Source organism: Abramis brama (assembly GCF_963993115.1).
Source record: "Abramis brama genome assembly, chromosome: 9".
NCBI classification, from domain to species: Eukaryota; Metazoa; Chordata; class Actinopteri; order Cypriniformes; family Leuciscidae; genus Abramis; species Abramis brama.
Window position 1 is genome coordinate 31,581,502 of NC_139971.1, and position 17,951 is coordinate 31,599,452.

The 17,951-nt window shown below is 36.9% G+C and overlaps 1 protein-coding gene across 1 annotated transcript; it reads right to left on the reverse strand.

Moving 5' to 3' along the window:
- Positions 1–546: 546 nt before the first annotated feature.
- mlycd (malonyl-CoA decarboxylase) lies at positions 547–16,309 on the reverse strand. Its single transcript, XM_084125049.1, has 5 exons — positions 15,700–16,309; positions 6,763–6,875; positions 6,514–6,670; positions 6,091–6,243; positions 547–1,843 (listed from the first exon to the last, which is right to left on the reverse strand). The coding sequence occupies exons 1-5, from the start codon at positions 16,243–16,245 to the stop codon at positions 1,298–1,300; spliced, it is 1,515 nt and encodes a 504-aa protein (XP_083981175.1). The 5' UTR covers positions 16,246–16,309; the 3' UTR covers positions 547–1,297.
- Positions 16,310–17,951: the final 1,642 nt, after the last annotated feature.

A 17,951-nucleotide genomic window follows, 5' to 3' on the forward strand; every position in this document is an offset into this window, starting at 1 on the left:
TATCATCAATTCATTTTAGCTTTATTTCTCACTTCATTAGATTTTAGGGCACCGCACGGAGGGAGGGGGAGATGCGTGCCTCCTTTGAGAGTTAAAAATGCAATTTCACAGTCAACTTACACTGAGATACTTTACACAACAATAGAGGGAGAAAAAGACAGGAGGCCTACTTGAACACTGCAGTCTGTTATCAGACACCAGAGTCACGGAGGAATAAAGTGCTTGCTGGAGAGTGCTAAATCTCTTTAAACACCGCCAGTTAAAACGCCATGGAACGGATCTGTCCAAATGTGATAGGATCTGGCCCAACGAGATAGTGTACTGTCCTCCTGTTAAAAACGTTTGAACATCCTCCATTGCCCAATATCGATCAAACATCCGAGATAGCACATCATGTTCAGAATAGAAACAAAAGAAAGAAAATCAGTTTTGGAAGTAGAATTTTTATATATAAATAAATATTTTTAGCTAGCACACAATCGTGCGCACATTGAGTCACATTTGAACATACAGACAGCCATTTCACAGTGAATCAGATCGCACTAATGAAGGAATCAAAACATCATTTATTACAGCAGCTTCCACTCAGTCGCGCTGGCACGCTCTCTTACATACACACGCTGAGAAGGCAAAGACATGACAGGGGCTGATAGATTTGTCCTGCTTCATTACCCACAGTCTTTCAAAGTGTAGCATAAGTCCACATCAAAATCAGCAACCAGCTAATCAAACAGAGGCATAACTCAAGCACTGCTGAAAAGGGCCAAGGCAAATAGAATCGTTCGGACAATTTTCTTTTTCTTCCTTGAAATTAATGGGTATTTGGCACACCTTAAAAAAAATGGTGTATGGCATTTCACATTTCATTTTTTTCTTCACAAAAAGCTGTTGAATACCTTCATGTAATATAGTGCACAAATCACATGGACTACTAATGCTTTATCATCCCTTTTGGACACTATGTATGTGGTCATTGTGAATACTGTTGGAGGAAAGGCTGCAAGAAGAGTCTCTAAGGAAGAAAGAAATTCATACATGTATTCAGGGTGAGTAAATGTCCCTTTAAAATTAGATTTATTGGATTATTGTCTTTCAGAAAGGCAGAGTACAACTGTCCATCTCAACTAAAAATGAAATGTGACACAATCTGGTTTCAGTCGCAGAGCCCAATGGATCTGTATGAGGCTCATTTAACCCTCATTGCGTTTATCCACCCAGTGCAGATCAGATATTAAAAATTATAACCCTGAATTTAAGTGCAGATCATCTTGTCCCAATGCAGAGCCACAGATTTGATTCAGAGTTTGCTGCTCTTCTGGAATTGCGATACCAGTCCCAGCACCTGCTCCGAGGCCTTGATGAATTTATTCTGCATGTAGGCAGCGCTGTTAGTGCTGGTCTCTTGCAAAAAGTAGCGATAATTAACCATTATGCCACAGGAGTTGGCGATGCCCCGCGGGCTCGTGTCCGCTTGCCAGTTCAGCCTCCACATGGTGGCACCGTTCTGAAGGTGGAAGTTGGCAACAGGGTTTAGGGCGTAGCCCCGTCGTTTCTCTCCATACAGGTACCAGGCACAGAGCCGCATTAGCGCAGGTTCCAGAGAGTGGATCAGGCGATCCGAGCGGATCCACTCGCTGGTGCCGATGAGCCTGCGCAGGGCCTCCAGAGCCGGAGCACCGGGAGCAGCTCCTGTCACATCCTCCACCTCCCTCCACTCCTGCTCAGAGAGGAGCTCCGTGGCACGTCCCTCCTTCTTGTGCTGTCCGAGAGCCCCTTGTAGCCATGTGGAGAAGCCAGGGATGGGAGACAGACTGGAGAACTGGGCCATGTGGGGGAACTCACTCTGCACAGAAAGATAAACAGACAGTTAAAGCAGGGCTCAGTAATTTCGGGATTTCTTCGCTGTATTCTCGCTTTTTGCTCGCATGTTTCTCTCTAGAGCTCCCCCCACAGCTTCGGAATAGATATTTGACAACACTGTTGTAAAAACTCGTTGGCTATTCTCAGACACCATGGCTAGTAGATCAACGACATCAAAGCAGATGGGACATTCTTTAAAACGTCTTCTTCATTCGGGTTCGAACAGCGTGAGGGAGCGCAATAATGACAGCATTTTAGCAGATTTCTTTTGGCCGTAAAGCAACTGTTTACATCGCGAGACCTGATATCACGCAAGACTTCCTGACGCGGCGGCCGGCGGCCCGCCGGCTCAAAGTTGCAAGTGCGGATTTTCACGGGCACCAGGGGGTTGCGAAACGACCACCATTCAACCCGAAATAAGTAATAGAACCATTCCAATGACTCCGAAGCTGTTCAGTTAAGGTAAAAAAGTTACTTAGATCACCTTTAACTCTCAAATATCCATCCATCCGTGTCTCTGTCTGTCTATACTCTGTCAAATATCTATACTAACACATGCACAAATTAATATGATTTTATCAATCCATCCATCTCTCTATGTCTGCATTTATTTGATCAAAAATACAGTAAAAAGAGTAACGTTGTAAAATACTATTACAATTTTAAATAACTTTCCTATTTTAATATATTTTAAAGTATGTGTGAAAATTTTTCACAGAAAGCAGGCATTACTTTTCAGTGTAACATAATCCTTCAGAAATCATTCTAATATGCTGATTTCCTATTATTATAAATGTTAAAAGCAGTAGTGCTGCTTTTTTAAGTAAAGAAAGTTCATAAGAACAGCATTTATTTGAAATCTTTTATAACTTTATAAATGTACTTGCTGTCTCTTTTGATCAATTGAATGCATCATTACTGGATAAAAGTATTCATTTCTTTCAAAAAATAAACTTTTGGACAGTACAATCCTCTCTACTTCATCTTCTTTTTCTCCTTATTTCCTATCCCACACATTCCATTTGTGCTGATTTAAAAACCATGTTGAACAAGTCCACAGTGTCTCTTTCTCTTCGCCCACAAGGGCATAGATACATTCATTTTCTCTCCCTCTTACGCCCACATTCAACCAGAAGAAAGCACTGAACAAACCAAATGTGTCAGACTGCCCCCAGAGGAGCAGAGATTTTAAGTCCTCCACATCTCAAGTCCATCACACTTCTCTCTCGCTTTCATTCTTTGCCATGTATCACTCCTTCAGACAGGCCGGAGAGAAGGAAGATTAAGCATGTCCAAGGGTCACCTTTCATTCATCAACTCAATTTACTGTAAAACATTGGTCAGCAGGTTTAAAGCTACAGGGAGCGAGAAAGAGAGAGAATGAAGAGCAAGGACAAGAAGAGAGTGAATGTAAGACAGAAAGTGAGTGCAAAAGAGCCCCATGAGGATTCTGCTGAAAGACAAGCAAACCCTCCTCTTCTTCTCCTAAATCACACCGTTACCTTTCTCCACCTCTTTTTTTTCTGTCTATCATCCATCCATCACACCAATCATCCCCTTGTGGCATGGTGAGTCACCTTTACTCTTTCTTCAGCGGAAGGATGAGCTCAGACACTCACACTCTTAAAAATAAAGGTTCTTTATTGGCATCTATATATGCTTTTCCACCGTCGAGCCAAATCATTCTCATTGCTTAACCGTTGAAACTTGAGAAGACATGTTTGTCTTAAGTTTATAGACCTTAGTCAGGTACTGTAAGACGCCATTTTGAATGAAAACGAGGCTGTGAGGGATAGACGTACAGTTTTTACAATGGCACGCACTTTACAAAGATCACAGGTCACGTAATTTTCACAACTTTTAAAACCGTTTTTGTATATTGAAAGTTTTTTCAGAAAGATGATTCATCAAATTGTTGTTAAACAACAGTACAATCTATTGAATGCACTGTATTCTATCCCTCACTGGCTCGTTTTCATTCCTGTCAACAATTAAATATGGTGATACCCTGACAAAGGTCTTTGTAGTTTGAAAGAACGTATAAAGTACCTGCATGCTTAAAAATAAAAGGTTCCAGAAGGGGGTATTCGCATTAATATCATAGAAGAACCATTTTTGGCTCCCTAAAGAATCTTTTTGTGAACAATTCTTAAAAGGTTACATGATTACACTAACTTTTCCTCAAGTTTAATCACTGTCAACAATAATGACAAAAGAAATCCTCATTTACTTGTTTAAACAGTTAAACTTGCCACTGTTCTTCAGAAAATGGAAAACATCTATTTATAATTTACAATAAACTATAACTGGTGGAAAAAGATGATTTTGCTAGAAAATATGTGACCCTGGATCACAAAACCAGTCACAAGTCGCACGGGTATATTTTTGGCAATAGCCAACAATACATTGTATGGGTCAAAATTACCGATTTTTCTTTTATACCCAAAATCAGTAGGATATTAAGTAAAGATCATGTTCCATGAAGATATTTTGTAAATTTACTACCGTAAATATATCAAACATTTATTTTTGTGAGTGAATGCAGCACAATCGCGAACATAAATGGACAACTTTAAAGGCGATTTTCTCTCTGTTTTAATTTTTTTGATCTTCAAATAGTTGTATCTCAGCCAAATATTGTCCTATCCTAACAAACCATACATCAATGGAAAGCCTATTCATTCAGCTTTCAGACGATGTATACATCTCAATTTAAAAAAAATTACCCATGTGACTGGTTTTGTGGTCCAGGGTCACATATGGTTGTAAGGCTAATGTGAATATTTATGGACTGAGATGGAGAGAATTCGATTCAAAGATAAACGAGCGAGCTACACACACATACTTCAAAAAATAATCTAATTCAAACACAAATCCAGAGCATCAACATGCACAATCTGCATGAAATAATATCTATCAGCTGTCATTTCCACTCAAATGATGCCTTCAATCTCTCATTCGGGTAAATCAGCACTCAGAGAACTGCAGCCGCTCGCAGAGAGCTCTTTACTAGGGTTTACCTCTATTACACAAACAGCCACCCGGCACTTTGTTTCACCAACACTCCTGCTGAAGAAAAACTCATCCAAATCTATAAACTTGAGTGCCTCTCGTTTCTTTTCCATTTAATTCCGCCTTCATCTAGTAAAGAGGCAGCTCTGTGACATGCCATGTGTCCCTCCTTCCTCATGTTATTGAGGGTGACAGCTGAAAATGTATTAGTTTTCCTGCTTTTTTCTCCCTTCCAGATAGAAACACACAATGTATGTTAGATAGAAATGTACAATGCCTGGCACTAGGTGATGCTGTGGGACAAATATATTAAACATATTATAGTATTTAAGGTTGTCAATCAATTACATTTTTTTATTGAATTCATTACAAAATGCCAATTAATTAACTGCATGAAACTGCATTTAGTATTTGTTGACAAAATCCCCTAGACAAAGATAATTTGAATACATTACATTATAGATTAACATAGGCCCCTTTCACACATTAAACCTGGTAAATTACTGGAAAATTACCATATAGACATTTCTAGTAAACACACCATATATACAATTACAGTACCATTATACAGTACCATAAAACTCTTGCTCAATTTAGAAACCACATATTACCCTTACTATTTCTGCCATAGAAAGATATAGTAAAAACTGTAATTTACCAGTAAAGACTGTAGGTGTAAAAGAGGCTATTGATTAGACATTCAAAGCAGCTTTAGATCTTGTTTATAAGTCGATATATTGTTTTATTCCTTATTATTTATATATTGTTTTAAGCATTGTATATTGCTTTTTTCAGCATCTCACGCCATGAGCGCCACAATTTAAGATGTTACATTGTAATTTTTAAACCCAATGTAATTATTGTGTAAATATTAATAATAATACATTTTAAAAATCAAACTTTGTTAAACTGCTAAAAATGATAAAATCAAGAGGTAAACTGAAATTTAATTTCTTTTTTTCCCTTAATAACTATTGTTTATTTGAAGAAATGTCTAAAATCATTTATTAATTACTATATCAACCCTTTTAGTTTATGTTAGTAATATATTACAGATTCAATATTATAATAGTTTATTATAGCGTTATATATAGGGGGATTCCTAGCATTTATTTTTCATTTACAGAGTTTTCGATGCAATAATTCTTAAAACAGCTGTGATGAACAAAACCAGCGCTAACATCTTTTTATGATTTATGTTCTCATTCATTTGCCCACCTGCAGTTCTCGGACCACCCTCTTGATGAGGTAATTTCCAAGCTCCACCCCCTGCAGCCCAGCCTGAGTGGAGGAGATGGAGTAGAAGATGGCAGCATTGATCTTGTTCACATCCTCGTCTGCATCTAAAGTGGCAAACTCTCTCACGATTCCCTGGGAAAAATAAGAGGCACATAGTAACAGACTCACAGGGGACTCACTGGAGGCATTGGCAGATTTCTGTACATTCTGAGCACATTGTCTTTTGTTCTCTGTATTACTCCACTACTATCTCTGAATACATTTGCCTGATCCTGCACAAGGACACTTTCTACCATTCATGGACCCAAGAACACATTTACACTCTATTTAAATTTTAACCATCAAGCCATCAATTATTCTTTGTGATGAAAAAAAAAAAAAGTGGTTTCCATTTGTATTTACCTGGATATTATTTGCTATGTCCTCAGTTAAGGCAACATGCAGCACCACCAGTGGTTCTCCGGGCATCGAAGCATGGGTGAAGGCATAACATCGACGGTACGGCCCCACTCTGCGTTTGATATCCGTCCAGTTCCGCACAGGGTGGACCGCCTCGTACCTGTAGGATCAGACAAAAGAATAGAAAAGAAAAAGGCTCAACTGGGACGTCAAATAAAAAGGAAATGTTTACACGTATGAGAGAGATCTTACTGGCTGATCTTCTGAAGGATCTCGCAAGGGGACTGCCAAGTGATTCTTTCGAGTCGGAGTAACCCAACAGAGAACCATTCTGACAGAAGACTCTTCAGAGTGCTGTTCAGATCCTAATACACCAAGATACACAAACACAGAAGAACAGATGAAGATGTAGTTTCATCACCAGCATATACCGTCCCCTATTTTTTAAGTTTTCAAACTTTTGAAACCTATTTTTTTATATACTATTATTTATGTACTATCATATTTTATGAATATTTTGAATGAGGTTTAGGTTTAATTTTAGTGCTTCAACAAACTTATTTTTAATATAATATTTACATTTCATTTTATTTGAATTCAGGTTTATTTCAATGAACAAAAATAATATTAAGTTATAATAAGTTCATTACTAAATAAGTTTTTAATCATTTTAGTTAACCATAATAACCTTGGATTGAACCTGACCCGAATGAAACCAAATCAATCAGACTCAAACAAAAAGGAATCTTTTACTTTTCAAATGTGATTCCAGTCACACACATTTTTCTATAGGCACAAAGTTATGTTAAAATTAAAGCTGTTAAACTAATGTTTTAAAAATGTTTATTTTATATTTTTTCACTACAAATCCAACACAAACCTAAAGTTACATATGGAAATACTGAATTGAACCGCCTTGAAATGCAAGGTTTGGAATGCAAAAACGGAGCAATTCCAAGAGGGTCCTCGCACAATCAGTGCTCGGGCCCTAAAAATGGGTCATCCAGAAATCATCACAGTTTTGCGAAGAGGTTATTTACATATGGTCTTAAAAGTATAGCTGCAAAACCAGCCTGTTTAATCATAAAGGTCAAAGATAGTGTTGAAAATGGTCATGCAAAGCTAAATCATGTGCAAAAAACTTTTTCTCCTGAAGTCCAATATTATAAATGGACTTCAGGGGAAAAAAATAATATGCAGCAAAAGTGTAGATCATTGCCGGTTTAATATTATAATTCATGTGCAATACCCAAAGATTTTCAAGCAGCGTTCTCAGTACAGCTGCGCTCATAATGGTGCCTAATTATAAAGTGTGCGGCTTCCGTTGGTGGAATTAATATTTCACAGGCGCTTTCACAGATATTGTGAAGCAACCCCACCAACTCACAGTTGCTGCCATTTTATCTGTCCCGTATACAACACTTTCAGAGGAGTCTCATTTCCCTCTGCAGCTCTTAGCGTCTGTTTATTTGCTCTGGTGGTGTTCTCATTAGAGCACAGGGATCGGTGTTAGCGTCCATTCGAGGACGCTGAAAGATTTCTGTGGTAAACACAGTTCCATTTCATCAAAGAGCTGTTGCTCTCAACATGAGATATAGTTCTGCACTCTCCCTCGAGGGTCAGATTTCTTTCATAATGGTGATGAGCAACACAGCGCACATACAAATATCTAGATCTAGTTGCTGGCGCTCTCACACAAAGCAGCTTTAAAAATTCTAGGCTAGCCTGTCCCACAGATGCATGCGCTTAAAATAATTGTGGGCCTGTCAATCAAACATCAACAACCGGCCGTCTGTGCGTGCTTCGCCCTCATCTATAGGTAGTACACATAAAATCTGACCTTATTGTAGCACTTTCAGCGGTACCTGCAAGCAAAAGATCTCGAATTATCATTTCTCAGCACGCTTTTCCTTATAAAGCCTGCTTGCTTAGATCAGCATACATACAGTGAGGAAAATAAGTATTTGAACACCCTGCCTTGACATGTGCTGGTTTAAGCAGGGGAAACTTCCGTGCCATGCATGATTTCAAACCATGACGTCTTAGTGTATTACCAACTGTATCATACAAATAAATAGTTAAAAAATCATACATTGTGATTTCTGGATTTTTTTTTTTTTTTAGATTATGTCTCTCACAGTGGACATGCACCTACGATGACAATTTCAGACCCCTCCATGATTTCTAAGTGGGAGAACTTGCAAAATAGCAGGGTGTTCAAATACTTATTTTCCTCACTGTAAATGTGCCACTAAGTGATGCATTTGCATGTAGAAAATAACCAGGGGGTGTGAAGGTAAGATGTCTGAAGCTCCCAATAGCTCAATAGCACCAAAACAATCTAACAAAGTTCGGGTTGTAGTGTTTCCTGAAAACAGGATGGCTGTTCAAGGAAAGCAGGCCATTGGGGACTGAACTGGAGTAGTAGTCTACAGCATTTTGCTTTTATGTCTATCTCAGCTTTACTCAGAGTGCAATCCACAGCCTATGGCTGCCCCAGAAGTCACCGTTCCACTTAACATTAAACTCATCAAATCCTCTCTGGGCTGGGAAATTACTTCTAAGCATTTATTCGATATTCTACCTTCAAATTCAGGGCAGCTGAATGTATTCGCCCAAAAAGAGTTTTGTATTTGCTTACACGGCTGAATTTTCTCTGGGGCCAAGAGTGCATAAGTGGAATCCAACTTTGATATGTACCATCGCACTTCAGGCCACAACTTTCAAAAGCACCGCACTGTTTGGGCCGTTTCATATATTTTCTTGTGTGCCTAAGAGAAGGGAAGATATCTAACTCAAACTAAACTATAAGCGTCAAGGCAGATGCAGAGATCACAAATTATTAATCCCACCAAAGTGCTAGAAAAACCTTTGCCACGCTGAAACTTAAAAGGGCAGAGAACATTTGCTGCGTGGAATCTGCGCTGCACAAAAGCAAGAATGTCAAGGACGTGTCAATGCCTGCACCTGAAATTGGGCTTTTGACATTCTCAGATGAAAAGTGGAGAAGGCAGGTGCAAATGGAGGAAATCATGGCATTAGAGCAATACCTGTTCACACAAAAAATTAAAGCCTGTTTTACACCGTGAGCATTTAGAAAAATACTTGGTAATACTTTCAATGTAATGCCTTATAATTGTATTATAAGTACTGAATGCATTAATTACTTGCCTTGTAATGCACCTTATAATGTACTAAATGGTCTCATGAATAAATGTAACCACAGTTATAATATTTATAATAATACTTACATACATTATTATAATACTTATCTATTCATTAAACTCACCTTAAGCAAGTATAATGCATTAAAACACATGACAATCTAGTAATTTCAGATGTAACAAAAATTCTGCAAATGTTATAATGGATTTTAACTTTGTTTACAATAATTAAAGAAAATATATAATGCATTATAACAATTATTATAAATACCTTTATAATGCATTATATAAAAAGGCTTTAAGTAAACGTTTAAAATCATAAATGTAGCTTTGTAAAATATGCTGTAAAATATATAAATTTTACCCCGATGTACTCCCAGTTACGAGTTGGAAAAACACGGGTTACAGGTTGCCTGGAACGCGGCATTAGTCGAGGGGCTGCTGCTTTTACTTTCGTTTTGTCATTTGCGTATTAAAGTGGAATGAGTGGCTGACTAAAAGTGGCCGACAGCAAGTGGAATGAGTGGCAGACAGCAAGTAGAATGTGTGGCCGACTAAAAAAAAAAATATTTTAACTATAAGCAACCCAATTTGTCTAGATCTGTATTATTTCCTTTGTATAATGAGCTTAAATATTGCTGCGCAGTCGTGTGATTTAGTCTGCTTGATTAACATTTTTACAATGTATTCCTATTTAACTCTGATATGTAGCCTATATATATATAAGGTCCTCGAATGTGTTTGAATATTTCACCAGCATCAGCCTTTTCACAGTTTGTATCACTCCGCTTGTCCGTGTTTGCGCAACTTGCATCATTAAGCCAGTAGGTGGTGACAAGTGACTGTCTTTATGAGTGAACAATTGAAATTTAATTGAACTGATTTAATAGTGCCAAAGACATTGATTAACTCAAGAAAGAAACAAGTTGCTGAAACCAATATTTAATGCTAAAAGGTTTACATCTATGCAAAATAATCCTTGAAAGATTTCTCATTTAAGGCCATTCCTGTTTGGAATATGTGATTGTGTATTGTCAACAATAAGCAGAAACATTTTGCATTTCCATTTTGTAGTGTGGATCATTTATTTCAACATTTATCCTCATTCTCATGTTTAAGAATCTGTTATCTTGACAAATAATTTATGCTACTGCCCACTGACATGCTTTTAAAGCTATTGTTATCAAAAAATGTTGGCCTTCAAACACCTTAAAATGCACATATGTAGGTCAGAGAAATGCCCCCGAACCCCCCTAACTACCTCACATTTGAATGTGTGTGTCTGTGTGGTAATGTGGGCTGGTGTGGCTACAGTGCCAGGACTGAATTTTTTAACCAGTCTGCCCCCTGCATATAGGCCTAAAATATACATTATTCTCTGTATCGAATCATGTTATCTTGTTACCCACCCCCAGCCCCTGATGTTTTTAAAACCTAGAAACGCCCCTGCTCATTACAATGGCCCTTAAAGAATGTTAAAAAATTGTAAATGGCCCTTGATAGGAAAAAGGTTCCCCACCCCTGGCTTAGAGGGATAGATCACCCAAAAAATTTACATTTGGTCATTATTTACTCGCCCTCTAGTGGCTTAAACCTGTATGATGTTCTTTCCTCTATGAAAGACAAAATAAGATATATTTAAAATGTCAATAGGGTCCAAACAATATTTTTTTTGGGTGAACTCCTTTAATAGCAAAAAAAAAAAAAAGAGAAAAAAATAAAAATAAATTCTATTAACTGTTAAGTAGGCTATTTCTATTATTATTATTTTTTTACACCAAAAGCAACACATAAATGTAAACACTTTCAAAATATTAAATTCATAAATGCAGCTTAGTAAAATATGATGAAATGGCATATAGAAATATTAGAATGTTAATCAAATTGATAGTTATTGCTGTTTTTGTTTTAGGATTCAAGCCAAATAATTCTTTTTTCCAGTACATCACTAATGCTTCAAAATGCTTTTTTTATTTTTATTTTATTAAATGCTTCAGAGAGTTGACCACTCCTGCTATAATATAAACCTAATGTAAATCTCAAAACTAATGCACTGAGGAAATGTAAATGGCTTACTGACAAGGCACCCAATGTAACTTTCAATCACTAATATTGCAGAGGGCAAATCAGTGCAGTCAACATAAATTGCTCTGAGGAAAACTGTGAAAAGCTTGCTGAGCGTCCAATACAATGCAGACTCAGATGAAATCTGCAGGACACCTGTTTGAGTCCAGACAGACTACATCTGTTTATCGATTATATATCAAGAGATGCACCTGCCCAGAGATTTGAACTGACATTTCTTTGGGATCCTGGTATTTCTGCTCGGGAGAGTTTGGGAAGTGTGATTAAAGTTTACTGCAAAGCTCAGCATCTTAGCTGTTCTCTGTCTTGACCGATTATTGTCATTTTAATGCATTTTGCTCTTCAGCACTCTGGTAGGAGGTAAGCTAAATCAGTTCAGGTGCTAGTTCACAGTCTATGGGTTTTGGATCTAGTTTTCACTCTCTTTGTCGGTGAATCAGAGTTGTTGTAGTCATTTATAATACTAACATAAGGTACACAGAGTATTAATGCAGTTTATTTTTACACCAATCTTGAGAAGTGATTCCTAATTAACAGGTAAATTAATGTTAATATATTCCTGATTATTAATTTGAAGCAGTGAGAATGTTGAAGAAAATATGGTTTGCAATGTCACACTTCATTCCAGTCCATGTACTAATAATATCCAATGTATTTTTTTATCACTTTATGAACACATTTTACTGAAAATTGCGCTGTTCAATTCGTAAAGCTTGCAGAGCCTGCAACAGTAACTAATCTTAGCAATGGTTCAACTGATGGACAGTTTGGGTGACAGGACACCTCCTTACACTGCATCTGGCTGCTATTTCACCCCACTGTCACTAACTCAGACATATTAATGACACAGAATCTGATTTCTGATAGGGCCTAGTGGGCTGGAGGTGTGCCAGATGGTTTCTCTGAAGCATTCCTTGGGGATATGCTGTAATGCAATATTATTATAGATGGAGAGAAGCAAGGGAAGCCAACGCTGAGAGCTGTGCTAACACTCACTAACAGGTAAAAGGGCTTTTAAATTAAGTGCAGAATACACAATGAATGGTCATGTGGCCAAATTATTGCTTGGCTGAATGTCAGCTTGACATCAATTGTGCTTTCAGAAAGTATTCAGCTTTCATTGATCATTTCCCACTCTTATGTCAAATTACAACCTATTTAAATTGAAATTTTATTAAGTAATTCTGTATACAAATGGTTGTTTATAGTGGAAAAGGTTCTTTAAACACGCTAAGTTGTTTGTTTCTTTTAAAACTGCTCACTGGAAGGTTTCCTGAGGAACCAAAAATGATTATTCTATGGCATTGCAGCAATTTATATATATATATATATATATATATATATATATATATATATATATATATATATATATATATATATATATATATATATATATATATATATAGCATGAGAGTGCAATCCCATAAAAGTGCACATTAAAACAACACAGATGACCAACACAATCTACCAAGAGCAGCACAAATAGCGTCTGGTTTAAAACATGCTTTTTTGGGTGGTAAATAATGGTGCCAATACCAGTAAATTGAACCGCAAAAATAACTGTGCCCATGCCTGTTCAGCACAAATTTTTTCACAGCGTGTAATAAATCCTGACAGTAGTTTGTTTTAACGCCAAAAGAGGGTTCGCGCTGGTGCAAGCTGTTAGTAAATCAGACCCTTATTCACAATTCACCTCATGTATTCAATTCTTATGTTTTTCAATCCACCTGTGTTAAAAAAATAATAAAAAAAAACACTTGAGAAGGCTATATAAAAACACTGACAGAGTTTCAAACTTTCCAAAAATCACTATGAAGTCCTTTGTAACAAAATGGGGTAAAAACATTGGAGTTTGGACTGCTTCAAAAATAAGGACAAGATACTGTGCATCAGGACAAGATGCTGTGCAAGTGACCCAGAGGCCGTCTACAACACTAAGAGCATTGCACATCTCATTGGCTGAAATGGGGGAAACTGTCCAGACTTCAATGATTTCTTTGCACTTCACAGAAAAACTCACTTTTGAAAAAGGCTGAGAATGTCATACTGATGTTTGCTAGGCACTATGAGAGAGAACCTGAAATATATATATACCTACTTGGCCTCAAAACACTCAAATTAAATGAAGCCCAACATGCAGTAATTCCTCAAAGTAGTTGCCACATTAAATTGTTTGCAAATGAAAGCAAGGCTGTCTTTTCTGAAGAAGCTTCTTCCACTATAAATAACCTTTTGTGCAATGGAAAAATTCCATGGATGCTAAAGGTTCTTCGTGGAACCATTGATGCCAAGACCCTTTATTTTTTAAGAGTGTATGCTGTGTGAAGCATGGCATTATCTTTCTATGATTGTTGCCATCAAGGGCATTACAGATGAGGCCAATTCCAGATAAATCTTTGAGGAGAAACAGTGTCTGTTGAGTTCATGGACTGAAAAACAGACTTGAATCCTAATGAATGGCTTATTCTCAGTATATGACCAAATATTTTCACATTTTCTACACTGAATTTGAGGGAAAAGATCTCTGGATTCTGTAGAAAGGATTTTAAACATGGTGAATGTGTAAAATGAAGCTGAAAGCATAATCAAATTTGACAAAATATTTAACACATACAGTACATGCAAGGGGATTTGTTGAATTTTGGGAATGACAAGTGTTACGATACTGCAGAATTCTGCAGGGGGAAAAAAGGGATAACAATCTAAAATTTCTAAAAGCATAAAGTTCAAACTAAAAAAAAACATTCTTGATTTCTGAACAATTAATTCAAAAATAATTTATCTTCTTTAACAGATGAGAAATTGTATCAATTTGACCAAATTTAGAGGAGCTAAAACAGGAATAAAATGTTGGGCACTGACTTGTACACACAGACATGTGTCCATGTGACGTCGTGACTTAAATTAAAACAGGATTCCATGAATTCAAACGTATATTTGGCACCAAAACATTACAAACTATGTCACAGCTGAAGCCTGTGACGTTCACAAATGTGGGACAAAGGTCATCTGGCACCAAACACTACCAGCCCTGTGAAATCAGAGACCACCAGGATCTAAAGTAGGGGAAAGGGCAAACCACAAGTTTCCATGCCATGTCATAACCAAAGCCATTTTTTTTTAGGAATGCTGACACCATCTGAAAAGCCAAAAGGTCATTCCATGACACGGGTGCCTGCTTACACATTGTTTATTAAAAAGATGATGATTTTTCTACATATCACGTTTTCGATAGCCAGCTATTTATTGTACAAAATCATGTAAACAGAGTTATAAATAAATAAATATAAATAAATAAAAAAGCTATATGAAATAAGAAATTGTTACTATGGTTAAAAAATAATAATAATAAAATATAAAAAAACAGGAACACAACTCAACTTTTTAGTTCACTAAAATCAGGAGAGTTACTTAATTAGATTACTTTTTCAAGTAGTAAAGTAACGAATTACTTTTACATTTACAATAAAATATTTGAGTTACTTTTTCAAATAAGTAAAGCAAGTTACTTTGCTTTCCCATTTATTGGGAGCAAAGTCTTTGTGTGCACTGGATCATAAAAGGATCATCTCACTTTTGGTGTGAAAAGTGAAATGATCAATTCACTATTGGTGTGGAATGGACTTTAAATTTGACAAAAATAGAACTTTTGTTTTTTGCTATTTATTTTTGTTATTAAAAACAAACAAGCAAGCCCAGCCAAGGTGACGCAACTGTAATGTAACGTAGCCTACTGCTTTCCATAATATGTGACACAATTAGTTACTTTTTTTGGGTAAGGACTACTTTTTAAGAGTAAGGACTATTGCCGCACATTACTTTTAAAGGTACCTTCATATCTCTGTATGGAGGACACAAACTCCACCTTTTTTTCTTGGAATGACCCCAAAAACAATTACATTTGATATCTACATAAAACGATGAAATTATGAGTATTTACCCTCATATGTGGGCTGTCACTAATTTTTGAGGATGCGAACTCGATGAGATCTGCCCTGAGGTCCACCAGAAACTTCACCCCTCCCTGAACCTTGCTGATGTGCGTGAGGAGCTGTCGGTACCGAGGTGTCAAACTGTACCGTAACCTGTCCTCCACCTGCAGGATCGTGGCCACATCCCGCCCCTGAGTGTCCAGCAACTTCGCAGCCAGATCCGAAGCCCATCTGTGATCTACCCCGAAATCATGAGATAACTTCTCGAGAAACTCCAGTCTTTGCTCTTTCTCTAAACTCTTGTAGAAGAGCATAAACTCCAGACTGTTGGATTCAGGAGGAGGTGGTGATTTTTCTCTCATCTCATAGGTGGGCAATGGGACCACTGTCTTTTTCAGGATCTCCTCCATGCTATTGTGCTCTGCGATGGAAGTACATGGATACATGTTTCTGAACTCCCACGCTCTGAGTCCCTGGACCGTTTTTAATACAGCTCTGTGTCGATAATACTTTAGCAAAGAGCGCGCGGCTGTAGATAAGTGGAAAGGTGTCATTGCGCGCCTGACAAATTCGCACCAGAAATAAACCTTGTATACAATGTTGAAACGCACATCTACTTCCGGGATCTCTTAAAGGAACCGTGCACAATTGTATGTCAAATGCATGACAGTACAAAGAACAACTACTTAATACATTGTGATCCTCTTTGTATGTTGTTATTGTTCTGTTATGCAATAAAAAATAAAGATCCTACAAACTCACAAATTTGAACTAATCTTAAAAAAAAAAGACGCTATCAAAAATGGTAACCAGGGCCCAGTTGTTCCAAAAAGTTTAATCTGGATCAGAATGATCTGGATTTGGAAATCCCATGTTGTGCACTTGTGCTATTCAGGATCAGGTAATCCATCTTATTTTTTTGCTAGTTTTTCAAAGCAAAATTGGATTGGACCACCCTGATCCAGATACACTTTTCATTTACACTTTCAGATACACATATTTCAATGTTTTTGCCTTCTCTCAGACAATTTTGTGTAGCGTTCACCCGATAAACTTTGTGTTTGCTCGCAAATAACTTTTGACAGGTGCATCTCTTATGATAGTGCCAATGCAGTTTCCAAACAGTGATAAAACATTTTTTTTTAAATGTGTGTGTGTGTATTACTTGATACAAATGTTATTTTCTGACCAGACTTAGTTTTATTACATTTTTTTGTTCCTGAAATCCACCCTTCTGCTGGGATAATCGGGTATCCCAATATTACTAGAAAACACAAACTGGTGATTTGATCCAGATCAAAACCAAGATTGGATTTCGTACCTTTTTTTTTTTCTTGTTTTTTTTAATAACCCATTTTCAAGATTTGATCCAATCTGATCCGATAACGTTTGAACAACTGGGCCCAGGGGATTAAATTGAGATTTTGAAGGCTAGGAAAACCTGTTCCCCACTCCCAAGCTAAATTATTTTAGTAAAAGTAAAAATAAAAGTAAAAAGAAGGCTATGTAAAGCAAAAATAAAGAAATGAATAAACAATTAAATTATTCTATTAAGTCTTTATCAAAAGTTCTGTTCTGGAAATGTATGCAAATGAATGCATATTTAATTAGAAATTGCCTTGTTTGAGTATTTAAACATAACGTTTCAGAAAACTTGTCATACTAAACAATTGTCTTTTTGTACTGTGATTAATCAACTGGTGAAGAAGGCTACTAGGTAAAATCTCCAGTTCACCGTGGAGTTCATCTTGCCTTTAAAAAATAAGACCATAACAAATGATCTTTTAAGACATGTATAATACTATAATGATTAATTCTATTATTAAATATTATTTTAATAGTTATTGTCCGGAGAAATCACTCTTATCTTTGTCTGAAGAGTGCTTTACTGGCGGAATCATGTTTTTTTTTTTTTTTTTGACAGGACAAAAAAAGATATTAGGTGTGTTAGCCAATCAGAAAACGTAGAGACGGCTCTCTAACAAAATCAACCAATGGCGTGATCTTGAGGAGGGAATACCTTTTTGTCCGACCAATGGCAGACGTATTTGGGGAAACCTGTTTGGAAAGTTTTTTTTGGCGCAAACGCGTGCAGCAGCTTTTAGACTGTACACTCCTCCGAGACCTTTCAAACTCACATGCGACTTTATTACTGATTTTAAATGATTATTTGTTGAACCAGGAAATTTTATAATCACATTTTAAAGATAGGATAAACTGGATTAGAAAATACCCACGACATCAAAACCTCAAACCAGTG